The sequence below is a fragment of the Sphaeramia orbicularis genome, chromosome 9, assembly GCF_902148855.1.
Source record: "Sphaeramia orbicularis chromosome 9, fSphaOr1.1, whole genome shotgun sequence".
NCBI classification, from domain to species: Eukaryota; Metazoa; Chordata; class Actinopteri; order Kurtiformes; family Apogonidae; genus Sphaeramia; species Sphaeramia orbicularis.
The window spans coordinates 40,243,724-40,260,320 of record NC_043965.1 but is presented as its reverse complement, the minus strand read 5'-3'; the positions used below and the strand labels follow the sequence as shown (position 1 = coordinate 40,260,320).

The 16,597-nt window shown below is 35.7% G+C and overlaps 2 protein-coding genes across 2 annotated transcripts in view; one reads left to right on the top strand and one right to left on the bottom strand.

The window, feature by feature from the left end:
- The first annotated feature begins 420 nt into the window (after positions 1 to 420).
- Positions 421 to 15,695, top strand: ogfod2 (2-oxoglutarate and iron-dependent oxygenase domain containing 2). Its single transcript, XM_030143886.1, has 8 exons — positions 421 to 664; positions 744 to 800; positions 6,381 to 6,491; positions 6,571 to 6,670; positions 9,992 to 10,116; positions 11,444 to 11,701; positions 13,954 to 14,222; positions 14,898 to 15,695. Exons 1-7 carry the CDS (start codon positions 530 to 532, stop codon positions 14,218 to 14,220), a joined length of 1,053 nt encoding a protein of 350 aa, XP_029999746.1. The 5' UTR covers positions 421 to 529; the 3' UTR covers positions 14,221 to 14,222; positions 14,898 to 15,695.
- slc4a5a (solute carrier family 4 member 5a) overlaps positions 8,496 to 16,597 on the bottom strand; it is a 146,669-nt gene continuing 138,567 nt past the window's right edge. Inside the window, exon 27 of the mRNA XM_030143885.1 lies at positions 8,496 to 8,507. The gene's annotated coding sequence lies outside the window, so the exon portion shown is untranslated. The remainder of the gene's footprint in view (positions 8,508 to 16,597) is intronic.

Sequence of the window (16,597 nt, the reverse complement as noted above, 5' to 3'; positions counted from 1 at the left end):
CGAGTCTAGATGAATGATTTTGGAATTCTGAATTTGCATTTATTCTGTAAATGCTCGAAATAAACAAAAAAAATTATTGAATGAATAGTTTTCACACAGTCTATCACTTCTGGATGATGGGTTATAAATCCATGTTTCTTTGCTTAAAAAATTAAACGCATGGTGTCCAGCTGAGCAGATGTGTTTGTAACTCCATGAAAAACAGGTTCATAAAAAAAAAAAAAAAAAAATTCAATTGCATTTTTTTTAATGCCTAAAGACGAATAAAAACACTCAGGAAAAAAATCTCAACTCAGGTTCTCATAATTCATGCATGAAAGGGTTAACTTAAGTAACATTTGGAGTTTTTACTATTACTTCTTGTGTTCATTTAACTGTGTGCTTTTATTCTGAAGAGGTCAAACCGGAAGTACCTGCTAACAGACGTAGCATTAGCCGCGGCTAGCATAGTAAATGTTTATGCGACAGTACAAACAGTACAGTATTTTTGTGTGTATCTTATAATGTTGTCACTTTCAGTCGTATAATCATGAAAAACGAGGTGGAAGAGACGCCAAAATTTTATGTGTGTAACTGTTTCACCACTGATAATATTTTTGTGGAGGACTACAAGCTCCATGTTCGTTATGTGTCGGAGCAGCAGTTCAGACTGGACTATGAAACAGTGAGTGGCAAGTTTTAGGTTCAAATGATCAAATAAACTGAAGAAAACTAACTGAAACATGATAACTTTTACTACACAGGTGCTCAGGAGGCTTGGCTGTTTGACAGATCAGCAGTTTGAGGACGTCCACAATAAGGCAAGAAACCAAAACTGTACATGTACTAGTTTGTGTTGTTTTTAATGGGAACAGACGGATCTGCACCATAATAACAGTGTTACTACCTTTACTACACCTTCATATATATTGTAAAACAGCCTTATTATTTCAAGACAAGGAAGTTCTGCTTTCAAGACCTTGTAAGTGTGCAAGAATTAGGCTTAAAAGTATTTACAATAAAACTAATATCAGTCATGATACAGGCACAAATAGGGAATAGTTTACTATAAAAGAACTTACTTTGACATTTATTTCATTGTAGACAGCATGAACATAACATCATCCACTATTTTCTTCGTAAACATTCTTCCACTCTTCAAATTAAGGTTGCAACACATTCAGCAAAATGTTAGATCCTTTTAAAATTTAATCTTTGTATTATTTTAGTATTCATTCTGGAACCTGAATGTGAGGAATGGATGTGCATATAAAACTACAGGGTGGGGAAGCAAAATTTACAATGAACATTTAGTTGTTTTTTCTCAGCAGGCACTACGTCAATTGTTTTGAAACCAAACATATATTGATGTCATAATCATACCTAACACTATTATCCATACCTTTTCAGAAACTTTTGCCCATATGAGTAATCAGGAAAGCAAACGTCAAAGAGTGTGTGATTTGCTGAATGCACTCATCACACCAAAGGAGATTTCAAAAATAGTTGGAGTGTCCATAAAGACTGTTTATAATGGAAAGAAGAGAATGACTATGAGCAAAACTATTACGAGAAAGTCTGGAAGTGGAGGAAGCAACAAAAAGCGTACCAAATCTTTTATTAAAGCTCTCAAATCCAAAATCCTAAAGGATCCAACCAAATCCATGAGAAAAATGGCAATTGAACATGAGGTAGACAACAAGACTGTTAGAAAGTAAAATATGATTTGAAGTTAAAATCTTACACAAGAACACCAAAACACTTGTTGACAACAGCAACAAATCCAACTTTAGCAATTTTTGGGAATCATGTTTATGGCCGCCTTCTAGCCCAGATCTAAACCCTCTGGATTATGCTATTTGGGGCGTTTTAGAACATGCTACCAATAGAACATCACACAGCAATGTCGACTTTCTTACAGATACTATTAAAGAAGAATGGGAGAAGTTGTCACCCGAATATTTGAGGAACACTTGCGCAAGTTTCAGGAAGCGTGTGAAGGCAGTTATTGAGAAAGGAGGACACATAGAATAAAAACATTTTCTATTATGTCAATTTTCTTGTGGCAAATAAATTGTCATGACTTTCAATAAACTAATTGGTCATACACTGTCTTTCAATCCCTGCCTCAAAATATTGTAAATTTTGCTTCCCCATCCTGTAAATTTAACATATTTCTTACTCAGAGGGGAAGACTGGTACCCTTTAAGGATCCAGTACTGACATTTGTGCAAGAAACTTGGATGGGTGCTCACCAACTTATAAAATCTAGCCCATACCTCACTCCTAAATCCTCTATTTGGTATAACAAAAAAATATTAATTGGCAAAAAAACCTGTTATATGGGAGAAATGGGCCAAAGCTGGAATAAACTTGCTTGGTGACTTACTTAGCAAAAATGGATTAATGTCATTTGATGAATTTAAGCAAAAATTTAACCTTTGACAAGAGGAGTTTTGGAAATTCATACAGATTGGGCTCTGTATTAAAACTACCCAGGGGAGGAACCCTGACCCTGTGACCAGGATTCAAGAGTTAGTCCTTGTAACTAAATATAAAAAACATGGAGCCTCTAAATTTTAAGAACTTTTCAGGGAGGCACGATCCCCCCATTTGGAGGGGCTGAGACTGTGCTGGGAGAAAGACGTGGACGAACAGATTTCAGCAGATAGATGAAGTTGGTTGCATCCTGGCATAGCTGTTCTTGTGAAGCACAATCTCAGCTAATTCAGTACAAATTGTTAAATAGAAACCACTGGACACCTAGTAAACTGGCCAAACTAAAACTTAGGGACAGTGATAAATGCTGGAGGTGCCAGAAGGAAGTGGGAACTCTTGTACCCATGTTATATTCTTGTGAAAAAAATGTACAACAGTGGGAAGGGGTTGTTACCCTCTTAAATGATTTGTTCTGAATGCAACTGTCCAAGACTCCAGCTCTGTGTATTTTGGGTCTGCTGCCAGACAATAACACTCTGACTGCAAGACAGAGACTGTGGATACGTTTAGCTACTACTACAGGATGTAGAATAATTCTGAGACAGTGGAAGTCATCTAGTCCCTGCTGTTTTAAGGAATGGATTGAATTGATGACAAGAATGGTTACCTTTGAGCGAGTCACATACAGAGTAATGGGGAGAGAAGACATTTTCAATGAAGTCTGGGGCTCCTTTCTGACGTCAATTGAGAGGTTGTCTATATAAATGTAAGGTGTCTGGTCTGACCTAATCCAGTATACTGACTGAGAGGTAGAATGAGAGGACAAATGTAGAACTTAAATGTAAGGCACAAGTGGTGTTTTTTTTTTTTTTTTTTTTAAGTTTGTTTGCTGGTGTTTGTTAGTGTTTGTCTTACGTGCATATTTGAAAACCAGACAGTGGATGATGTTTATGTCTTCTATTTTGTGATGATGGCATATGTTGTACTGTCTGTCAAAATATCAATTAAAAAAAACCAAACTAACTAAATTTAACCAAGCAGAACATGTATTATGTTGTATTTGTCAACAAATGACTTCTTTTCTAGATTTATCCTTCCCTAAGTGAATTATCACAATTTATTCCACTATCATCCTCAGCATTTTGCATTTGTCAGTGAAAATCTAGTATTTTCCTATATTTCATTTAATGATCATGTAAATCACAGGTGTCAAACATGTGGCCTGGGGGCCAAATCCGGCCTGCCAAAGGGTCCAATCTGGCCCCCGGGATGAATTTGTGAAATGCAAAAATTACACTGAAGATATTAATAATCAATGGTGTCAAAATCATTTTAATTCAGGTTCCACATACAGACACATACAGTCCAATTAGATTTTAAATGGGTCAGAACCAGTAACATATTATCATAATAACCTATTAATAATGACAACCCCAAATTTTCTGTTTTTTGGTGTAAAGAAGTAAAATTATATGAAAATGTTCACATTACCCAACTATACTTTTACAAAAAACATGAATAACCTGAACAAATATGAACAAATGGAAATGTCTTAAGAAAAGTAAATGCAATTTTACCAATATTCTGCCTGTTACTAAATGTTTTGTGTATTTGTAGATCCACTGTGATTTATAAGTTATAATGTACATGTGTAAATGATAAACTGAGACAGAATATCATTAAAATTACACTATTTTTTCAGTTTGTTCATGTTATTCACATTGTTTGAAAGGATAGTTTGTAGATGTAAACCTTTTCCTAATGTAAATTTACTTTTTCGCTCTTAAACATAGAGAACAGTTTGGTGTTGACATTATTTATATATTATTATGTTATTATTTTACTGGTTCGACCCACTGCAGATCAAATTTAGCTGAATGTGGCCCCTCAACTAAAATGAGTTTGACACCCCTGATGTAGATGTTCTAAAAAGCTCAGTGTAAATTCAAAGGTTATCTTATCAGAACAGAGAAAACTGAAGCAAAAATCAGTTTTGCAGCAAAATATATTGTTACCTGAGTTATTTAAATATATTGATAGAATTAGTGGTGCAAAAGTTATTAAATATTTTAGATCAGTAAATGCTTTTAGTCACCTGCAGCTGTTAGGGTCTGTGAAATGTATAGATGACAAAGGTTGAGCTCATTTCGCCTGCTTTGTCTACTGCACAGGTGTCAAACATACAGCCTGCAGGCCAAAAACAGCCCTCCAAAGGGTTCAATCTGGGATGAATTTGCAAAGGTTACTCAAAAGACATTGCCAGTCAAGTTGTATTGATCACAAAGCTAAATTCTTTTCAGTTCCAGACACCTATTACTAAATGTTTTGTGTATTTGTAGATCCACTGTGATCTGTAAGTTCTAATGCACATGTGAAAATAATAAGCAGAAACATAATATGGTTAAAATTGCAAACATTTTTCTTAAGAAACTTCAGGTTCATGGAAGTTCAGGTTATTCACATTTTTTGTTTAAGAATAGTTTATAAATATAATACTTTCTTGCACTAAAACAAAAAATAAACTTTGGAGTTGTCATTATTTCTAAGTCATTTTACTATTATTTTACCGGTCCGGCCCACTTGAGATCAGATTGGGTGTATGTGGCCACTCAACTAAAATGAGTTTGACACCCCTGATCTACCGTATCATATTCTAAAACAGGGGTCTCAAACTCATTTTCTTTCAGGGGCCATATTCAGCCTAATTTGATCTCCAGTGGGCCGGACCAGTAAAATAATAGTATAATAGCCTGTAAATAATAACGACTCCAAATTTTTTTAGTGCAGAAAATAACATTAAATGTTGAAACTATTTCTATCCAAAACAAAAAAAAGATGTGAATAACTGGAAAAAACAGAAATTTCTAAAGAAAAATAAGTACAATTTTATCAAATATTATGCCTCAACTTATGATTTATACATGTGCATTACAGATCAGATCTACCAAGACACAAAATAGGCAAAATATTGTTAAAATTGCACTTATTTTTCTTTAGCCATTCCAGGTTGTTCATATTTGTTCAGGTTATTGACATTTTATTATTAAAGGATATCAGAATTTAATGTTCTTTGCAATAAATCAAAGAGAAAAAATTGGTGTTGCCATTATTTATAGGCATAATGTCATATTATTTTTCTCACATTAAACCAAGAAGAAAATTTGGACTCATTATTTCTAGGTTATTATGCTATTATTTTTGAGTTTGATGCCCTTGACTGTTAATATCTTCAGGGTAATTTTTGCATTTTGCACTTTGTAAATTCATCTCGCGGGCCAGATTGGAACCTTTGGCGGGCCGGTTTTGGCCCCTGGGCCTCATGTTTGACACCTGTGTTCTAAAAGATCAGCATGTGTTTCAGCCTCACTGACCTGAGAGAGCAGTGTTTATGTTGCAAATCAACTCTTCATGAGCACAGACAAACAGGCCTCCCAAAAGGGATTTTAAAGAGTTTATTTAAATTATGAAGATTGTTTTCCTCAACCCATGAAGAAACACATAATCCTTCTGGTTTGGCACAAAACTGCACACTTTTAGAGAAATTTAGTTTACACTGGACAGGGTAGATATGAAAAACTGTAATCTGGAAAGCTCTTAAATCTGCTACACAAATATAGTGGTGTAAGAAGTACATTTGCCTCAGAAACATGGCAGAGTGGAAAGTTTTATTTTGCCCATGTATTGTAGAAAATATTACACTTTTGATGGAGACATTAAGAAGATACAAGAAGGTCTTTAGCTAATGATTGTATGTTGTTATGATGAGATGCTGAGTAATAAATAATATGGTAACTACAAGCAGATGCTGCAGAAACAAGTTAAGAAAGTCATATATTTAATCTGTCTCTATAAAACATGTTTATGCTAACATAATGGGACAACGACATGACAGTTAAAGTAAAACATAACGTTAGCCTGGCTCTTATGAAACTATAATTTAACTCAGTGAATGTCCTGTTTAGATTTGTCAGGAAGTGGCCAGACGGAGGCGTTTAGGTGTGACGTCTGCAGAGCGAGCTGCTGTTATCAAAGACACTTACCAGCCTCTCCATCCTCACGTCTACCATCTGCAGGTATTCACTGCTGTTTGTGTCATTAATAATGTGAGATTAACACCGTGTTGACCTGCGTCTGCACTGCGACTCCACGCAGGAATCCCACCTCGCTCCAGAGTTCAAGCAGATGGTGGAGTACTGTCGAAGCAGCGGTGCCAGCGCAGAAGGTCTCCTTGAACTTTTGGAGGAAGAGGCAGGTAAGATGAAGAGTATTGAGGATTAAATGGGAAGTGGGGGGGTCATTAAATACTGTCCTCAAACACCAGCTGTAAAACATGCCCAGACGTTTCATGTCAGAACTCGACAATAAATATGAATGTTTCTCCTAATCTTAACATCACTAGTTCTAACCATGTCAGTTACCACATATTTGCAAGATTTTCAGTGTTATAGGCTAATATTACCCTCAAACCTGACTATCCATTATTGCTGTTATTTACTAATTAAATGAAGATTTTAACCCTTTCATGCATACTGGTCACTACAGTGGACAGCTATTCTACAGCTGTTCCCTTGTATATTCATGGATTTTGTTGTTCTTTTCATTGTTTGTTTTTTTACACATATCTTTATTAAAATTTTAAGACACTATATATCTTTTCTGACATGAATTGGTAACATTATGTAGATCTCTCCTGAGCATAAACCCCCAGAATCACAAGCCCTCCCCATAGTTTTCACACAATTTATCAGTAAATACATGTTTCTGTGCATCAAAAATTAAATGCATGGTGTCCAGTTGAGGGGATGTTTTTGCAACTTCATGAAAAATTGGTTCATAAGATTTTTTTTTTTTTTTTTTTTTCATTTTTTTTTTTTTTAACCCTTTCATGCACAGTGGTCACTCCAGTGGTCACTTCAGTGGACAGTTCTTCTCCAGCTGTTCTCTTGTATATTCATGGGTTTGGTTGTTTTAGTTCCAGATCAGCCAACACAGTGGACACTTATGCACCATCCCATAATAATACACTGACATTCAGACCATTACTGTAACTTTACTGTTCTAGATAAACCTGATCTGCACTAACATGTTTGAGTGGAAATCAATTACTAATTGTTATTGGACTGTAATTAACAGCTTTCTTAAACAAAAAGTAGTTTTTTTTTTTTGCATATTATCTCCATGAAGTGAGTAATAAATAGTATTATAGTATGTTAAAATGTGAGAAAACATCAGATTAGCTGCATTAAAAATGTTTTTATTTCATAGTTTTCACACACTCTTTCACTTTCTGATGATGAGTTTTAAATAAATGTTTCTTGGCTTCAAAAATTAAACTTATGGTGTCCACCTGAGTGGACATTTTTGTAACTCCATGAAAAATAGCTTCATTAAAAAAAAACTCAATTGCATTGTTTTTTTTTTTCTTTCAGATGCTTAAAGAGGAATAAAATCATTCAAGAAAAAAATATTGACTAAGGTTCTCAAAATTCATGCATGAAAGGGTTAACAAGGATCTCTGTGTTACCATGTAATTCTTGTATTGTATTAATTTAACTTTACTTCAGTTAAATTACATTATAGCATGGAAGTGAATTGTTATTCCCAAGTTTTTCAAAGTAAAGTAAGCAAATATTCTGTGACTATGATAATCTGACCACATTGACACTACATTTAAGTTTTTCATCAAATCTGTGAAACCTGAGTGAGTAAGTATCACAAATTTGTTAGTTATTCTGTGAATTCCGAAAAGGTTTCGCTTTGGTATGTGAACAAACAGACTGCTTGTGATGGCGTCAATTTCGAAGTTGATCACCATGAGGGGAGTGACTCAGATGCATAATCATAGAAAGACTAACGGATTCCTGATACTTAGGCTATCACTCAGGTTTTACTTTATTTGATGAAAAATTGGTGATGAACGTCATATGCTGCTTTAAAGAAAGTTGAGCAAAGTTAGTAGTAAAACAATGTTTGGTTTTGAACTCCTAAATGTAAGCTACTTCTGTGACTTAATTTGATTTATCTATCAAATCCCACATCATCAGGCGTACGGACAGCTTCTTCCCCTGGGCTGTAAACACACACCATACCTCACTGTAAAGTGCAATAACCACTAACGGAACATGTACCTCATGTCTGGCACATGGATGTTTACACTGCTACATTTACACATTTTTATACAACTTTTATATATTTTTTTATATTTTATTGCAGATATTTCGATTGCACACTATTTTATATTGTATATTTCGGCTAAAATTTGCTTAGAGGTCTTATTTATGTCTTTGTGCATAAGAAATCAATATAAGTGAATCCCCAAAGGAACTTTGTGTTGGTAAATGCAAGTTATGCAAATTTACAGGATTTCAGTTCTGTTGCAACATGTTGATGGTCATATGAACTATGTTTTCAGGTCAAAAATGTCCAATTTCATCACAATTAATGCTATATTTTCATGTCACAAATTGCCAAGTTATATTTGAACTGAATTTACCTGAAAAACAAATATTCTATTCTTTTAGATTCCCCAATTTTTCTTACAAGATTCTATCCTACATATCACATGTTTTATTTTTACAGGTTGCAATATGGAGTATGGTGCTGATCCATCCTGCTTATGTTACGCCAATACATACATTAAGAATGTCACATGTCACTTTTTAAATCAACAGTTTTCTAATAATAAGAATTTTTATGAAGAAATAACAATTCTATATTGTTATTTACTCTTTAGTATGATGATAAACTACACAATAAATAATTCTGATCCTAGTTTTTGCACAGGGATCATTTGTGGAAACGGTGACATGGCTGCCGAGCATCAGTATGATGGGATCTGTAACAACCATGTCACATCCGTCCACTGCCACATTTTGTGTTTTTGTGTCAGCTGTTATTGTTTTAGATCCACAATACTAACATTTATGAATAAGAGGAGAATTAGCAATAGTAAGTATATAAGTTTATTCCTAATAAAGTACTGGTACTGACCAGATCATCATGGGTAATGTCACGTCCGTCCACCAGCAAAAGTTTTCACATACACGTGCTATTGAAAATCCAGTATTTCTGAAAATATAGCTTCCACTGTCAAATAATATGAGTAGTCTGTGCACAAATGTATTAGCATTATTTCAACACAGTTCTATGCATTTCTTACAACTTTTTTTTTTTTTTTTTTTGACAAAAATGGCCACTCATTTGACCCTCTAAGTAAATTTTAGCCGATTTTTAAAATATATGTCTGTATTTTATTGTGTTATTTAGATGTAAGTGTACTGTCGCTGGTAGAGACCACCTGTAATTTTGTTGCACAACCAGTGTAACAATACTGTATTGTATTGTGTTGTATTTTAAATTAAAATTAATATCCACCTGTATTAAGCTCCCATTGTGCAGTTTGAGCAGGTAAACATCAATGAAAAATACCCAAGGCTTAAAAACTTAGAATTTTAAACATTAAAGCTGAAACTTTACTAATAACTCCATGTACTGGCATCAAGGCAGTGAATTACCAATGTAGTAAAATACTTTAGAGAGCATCTTTAATAATAGTGTGATCTTTCTGTTGAAGCTCCGAGGGTGTATCGATTCCCTGTGTTTGAGAAAAGTTTTTGTGAGGAACTGCTGGAGGAGCTGGAGCACTTCGAGCAGTCGTCAGCCCCCAAAGGAAGACCCAACACCATGAACCACTATGGGGTAATACGTCCATTTCAGACTGTACATTGTTTTTTCCTTTAATTTGTCACCTGCATGTACATGACGAGTGTGAAACAAGGTTATAATAGTTTTGGATTTTTCATTGTAGTTTAGTTTTATTTAGTTTAGACTTTTTTTTCTCAAATTCAGTTAGTTTTAATTAGTTTTTAGAGCAGGTTTGCTAGTTTTTATTAGTTTTTGTTATTTTCTAAATGCTTAGTTTTAGTGTAGTTTTTTCATGTCTTTTCTCTTCTTCGCCGTCGCAGTCAAATAAATCCCAGTACAGGACTCTGCTACTTTCTCCCAACTTTAGTCTCCATGTTTCCAGGTAGAGTGGGGACTAGAAGACAACTCTAAACAACAAGTGACGAGAAGTGACAGACCGTTAAATATCATATGGTGCCAGAAGCTAAAAATGCTTGAGGGAAATAAATCGATTTCGTATCAATCCAACATTGACAAAAACGAAAACTAGGGAATTTTATCTATGATTTTTACACGTTTTAGTTAGTTTTGTAAGCACACAATACAGTTTCAGTTAGTTATCGTTTTTTACTTTTAATTATAGTTTTTATTTATTTCAGTTAACGAAAATGTTTTTACAATTCTAGTTTTTGTCATTTCGTTAGTTTTCGTTAACGATAATAACCTTGGTGTGAAAGGTCATTCAGCCTTTTAGCAAAATCTTAAATTATAAAGTAATAAAATGTTAAGATCATTAATTTTTTTTCCATGAGAACTACAGTTCTGTGCAAAAGTTCGATAGGCTAACATTGTCTGTTGGTTTAGTAAAGTTCTATTGACCACACATATGCATTTCTCAGTCTCTGTATTAAGATCCAATCTGATATATGTGAAGGATGTACAGCAGTAAAAACAAAAGTTTCAGGATAAAATCAGCTTCTATAAACCAAAGGAGTCATATTTAGTGTGACTCCCCTTTGCATTTAACATGTCTTTAACCCTTTTTTCAAACAATATGAGATTTATTGCATTAATTTTTTGATGTTTTATACCAGGTTTCATTCAACACGTCAGATGTTTCTAACCGTTTGTGCTGCTTCTTGTCATGGGGTCAGAGGTCACATTAAATAGTGACTTTATCCTTTAGAACCCATTTAGCTCAGTTTTTTGGTGTCTTTTAAGGCTGTGCACATGTTTCCTGTATTTTCTTGTTGTATCTGAAGAAAAGAGAATGAGAAATAAATACATATGTTCATCTCAACCCTGAAAAAAACGGCAAAGCTAAAGGTGGAATAAGACTTTTGCTCAGTACATGATTTTATCCATAAATTCACAGTATCCTTTCCATTTGGCCTTTTCTCAGATCCTCCTGAATGAACTGGGCTTCGATGAGGACTTCATTACACCCCTCCGTGAGCAGTATTTACACCCGGTCACGTCCTTGCTCTATCCAGACTGCGGGGGGCGCTGTCTGAACAGCCAAAAGGCCTTTGTGGTCAAATATGACATGAATGAAGACCTGGATCTGAGCTACCACTACGACAACGCAGAGGTCACGCTCAACGTATCCCTCGGGAAGGACTTCACAGACGGAAACCTATATTTTGGAGACATGAGACAGGTTAGGATGCGTTTACAAATTGATATGATTATTCTGTTTTGTGTAGATTTTGATGTAACAGCGCTCATTTATTTTATTTTATTTATTTATTTTTTTATACTTTATTTTTAACAGATTTTACATTTTTTAACAAACAGACAGTAAAACAAAAAAGGAAAGACATACGAAACAAGAGACATCAACAAGCACAGACAGGGCAGTATCAAAAATTAAAGTACAGCGTTAAATATGTGGGTCAATGAGACACAATGTTATCCCATCATAATAAGAGGGTTGAGTTAGTTTGGGTATTGTCCTGTTTCAGTCCAAGTCAGATCATTCAGATATATTCTCATATTGCATCCGATCATGTCCCGTAAACCTGCTGACTTAATTACATCTGTCATTTTCATAAACATTTGTGCACATTTTCCTGGAATGCATATTTACGCATGTTGATAGTAAAACACACAGATTTTGACACATATGTGTATTTCTCGTGAGAAAAACAAGGTGTTGTCCTATTGGGGCGTCACATCTTCTGGGACAGATGTCCATTTTAGCCAATAATTAGTCAATTTGTCCAAATTATGGTTCAAGGAGAAAGTTAGTTTTTCCATATTTTATATTTCTTTAATAACTCCAATCCATTCCTTCTTTGTTGGGGATTCTTCGCTCAGCCATTTTCTTGTTATGGCTTTTTTTACAGGCTGCCATCATTATATTAATCAGGTATTTGTCTCTAGAGTTGACTGTAGGTGGTAGATTTCCAAGATAAACTGTGCAGAAATCATGTTTACTCTCAAACCCCATTACTGTGTTAATCATTTTCATCATTTCAATCCAGTAAGGTCTAATTTTTGGACAATCCCAGAAAATGTGAAAATGGTCTGCAAGGGCGTTCCCACATTTTCTCCAACAATGCCCATAATTTAGTAGCATTTGTTTTAATTTGGGGGTAATGAAAAATCTGACAATATTTTTCCAGGTGAATTCCTTCCAATGACCTGAATTTGACATGCCTGATTGGGTTTTACAGATGTTCCACAGGTCCTCTTCTGAAATGATTGTTTTGGCCTCTTTCTCCCATTTATATTTAATAGTGAGTGTAGAAACGCCTTTGTTTGATTGTAAACATGAGTAGATCTTTGCAACTAGTTTGCTGGTGACTTTGGATTTATATGCAGCAATCATGATTAGGGATGGGAATCGATAAGAATTTAACGATTACGATTCCATTATCAATTTTGCTTATCGATCTGATTCTCTTATCAATTCTCAATGGGTGAGGGAATAAAAGAGTACAAACGGGTGTGTTTACATTATCTGTCTTTTATATTTCCATCTCTGCACAGAAAATGTACCATATACAGTATGTACAAATAATAATAACAGATGATGCCGGGCCTGGTTCAGGGGTGGGGGGGCAGTGAAAGTGAAACTACAGGCGCTTTATTAATTCCTCTATTGCCGCATGTCCACTATGTGGAACCAGTTCGACTCGACTCAGCCCGTCTCCCGTTGTTATGCACCTCATTTCATTTCCCCTTCCTTCGGAAACTTGTATTTGAGGGGGTATGACGTTTGTTGCCTGCACCGGAACCAGAACTGGGCTCGGTGTTCACTCTGCTGCTACATTCACAAGCGTCGCTCAGTAGTGAATAAAATACGTGACATTCCTGTAAATGATTCACATGCTGTGGACAAATGTTTGAGTGTATTGGAGGAATTCCACCCTTTTGAAGAAATGGAAGCTTTGCAAGTGTTACAAGTGGACCTAGTGTTGTCTTTTTGGAATGTTTCTGTCTCAACACCATGTTGGCTACATCCTGACCAAAACAATGCAGGGTACGTGTGGCATCATCGCGCGTGCGCAACGAAGGCGAAATCGATAAGCAGAATCGTTAAGCAGGCAGGCAAACAATTCCAAGGAATCGAGCTACTGGGATCCGGTTCTCAAAAAGAACCAATTCTCGATTCCCATCCCTAATCATGATGTCAGTTAAGTCCGTGTTTCTGAGTTCCACTTTTTTTATAATGCTGTTAAAATAGGTTCTAATCTGAAGGTATCTAAAAAAATCTTCCCTTCCCAAGTAATATTAATCTTTGAGTTTTTGAAAGTTGTTTAGTCCTCCATCATCTGAAATTACACAGTGTGCTGTAATGCCTCTGAAGGACCAAAGTTGAAATCTGCTATCCATCCGGGCCGGTTTAAAATCCTCGTCATATGCCACCCACAGTGCTCATTTATGACTCTTTGCTGCTCGTTCCAGGTGCCTTTAAGTGAATCAGAGTGTACCGAGGTAGAACACAGGGTGACCGAGGGCCTCCTCCACCGGGGCCAGCACATGCACGGGGCCCTACCCATCTCCTCCGGTCAACGCTGGAACCTCATCATTTGGATGAGAGCCTCACAAGAACGCAACAAACTCTGTCCCATGTGCAACCAGAGGCCGTCGCTTGTAGAAGGGGAAGGATTCGCCGATGGGTTCACCAAGGAATCCGCCTCTCTGCTGAACAGTTTGTGTGTATTGACGTGACATCCTAAGACACAGGTGTCAAACATGCAGCCCGGGGGCCAAATCCAGCCCGCCAAAGGGTCCAATCTGGCCCACAGGGTGAATTTGTGAAAAATTGCAAAAATTACACTGAAGATATTAACAGTCAATGGTATCAAAATCATTTTAATTCAGGTTCCACATACAGACACATACAGACCAGTTAGATTTCAAGTGGGTTAGACCAGTAAAATATTATCATAATAACCTGTAAAAAATGACAACCCCACATTTTCTCTTTGTTTTTTGGTGTTAAAAAAAAGTAAAATTACATGAAAATGTTTACATAACCAAACTATACATTTACAAAAAATGTGAATAACCTGAACAAATATGAACAAACGAAATTGCCTTAAGAAAAGTAAATGCAATTTTACCAATATTCTGCCTGTTACTAAATGTTTTGTGCAATTGTAATTCACATGTGTAAATGATAAACTGATAAACCGAGGTATAATATTGTTAAAATTGCACTTGTTTTTCTTAAGACAATTCAAGTTGTTCATGTTATTCAGATTTTTAAGGAAACTTTGTAGATGTAAACCTGATCATAAGAGAATTTTACCTTTTTATACTGTGATTATTTTACTGGTCCGGCCCACTTGAGATCAAATCGGGCTGAATGTGGCCCCAGAACTAAAATGAGTTTGACACCCCTGTCCTAAGAAGTGGATTCACACTCTGGGACTCCCTTTGGTTGTATGTAAAAGTGCATAGACGCAGACACCCTCCCATAGAAGCTGCAAGAATAAATTAGCTAGATAATTTGTTCAAAATAATAGGGAATTTGAATGTGTTCCAAATTGGAATAATGATTATTTATTATCTTTACTATCGATTATGTAATATACTGTACTTACAGCTCTGGAAAAAAATAAGACACCACTGCAAAATGATCACTTTCTCTGATTTGACCATTTATAGGTATGTGTTTGAGTAAAATGAACATTTTTGTTTTATTCTGTAAACTACCGACAACACTTCTACCAAATTTCAAATAAAAATATTGTTATTTAGAGCGTGTATTTGCAGAACATGACACATGGTCAAAAAAACAAAAAGATGCAGTTTTCAGGCCTCAAATAATGCAAAGAAAACCAGTTCATATTCATTTCTAAACAACACAATACTAATGCTGTAACTTGGGAAAAGTTCAGACATCACTATTTGTTGGAATAAATTCAAATTCAAGAAACTCAGGAATGTTCAATAGCTTCTGACCATCCATTTTTCTCTTGATTATATTCCACAAGTTTTCAAAGTGGGTTCAGGTCTGGAGATTGGGCTGGCCATGACAGGGTTTTCATCTGGTGGTCCGTCATCCATGCCTTTACCGACCTACCGACGAGTCCAGGAGGATTATCCTGATAGAAAAACCAGTCCTCAGAGTTTGGGAACATTGTCAGAGCAGTAGTCCAGTCGTATTCAATAGTTATTTTTGGATTCCAATTACTTTTGCGGTACTAATAGCACTGTTTTTGCCTATTGTAAGAAGATAGTGATGGCCACAGTAGTGGTTTTTATACTTCTCCTTCTTAAATAAGACATGGATCAGATGTTTATTCCGTAGAATAAGGTGTGTTTGTCTTGGAATTCAACAGACACAAAAATGGAATGGCTGTCATACATGCACACATGCTGATTTCACAGGAAATTGCAGCGGTCTCTTGATTTTTTCCAGAGCTGTAATTCTGCTGTCTAAGTTTTGTGTCTCTTGCTGTATCTCAGTACAAGTGCCTTAAAGGTTCAGTGTATGATATTCAGTGCTATCTAGTGGTGAATACTGGAACCACATGAATACCCCTTGTGTCACTGTCCCCTATGGTAGCCCTTCAAAATGTACTGTGGCTCTTTTATAACGTTCTCCATGGAGACAGTATTTTTCTTTAGGGTTTTTTGGTGAAAGGGATATTAACTCTGCTTGACGTTTGATTACAATAGGTCACAGAAATGCACCTTACTCACTGGATTCCACCTGCGATAAAATGAAAAAGGAACGACAAAGTACAAGCGTTGTACATCTGTGGAGGTGACCTGTTCTTCTATAGACGTACATGGATCATTTTAAAGTGATGAAAACAGTGATTCTTATTGTCAGCTATGAAAACATAATGATGAAAATTAAATACGAAACTTATCTTCTGTCTCCAGTTAGTTCCCTTTAAAATGTAAACACCGAACCATTAGAAATGTGCACTATGTTGTTTGTTGTGCATTTCAGTTTAAATAAACGCACAGACACAATCTGAAAGAGTTTAGAGCAGGGGTCTCAAACATGCGGCCCAACGGTTCCAATCCGGCCCGTGGGATGAATTTTCAAAGTACAAAAATTCCACAGATCTATTTTAGTTCAGGTTCC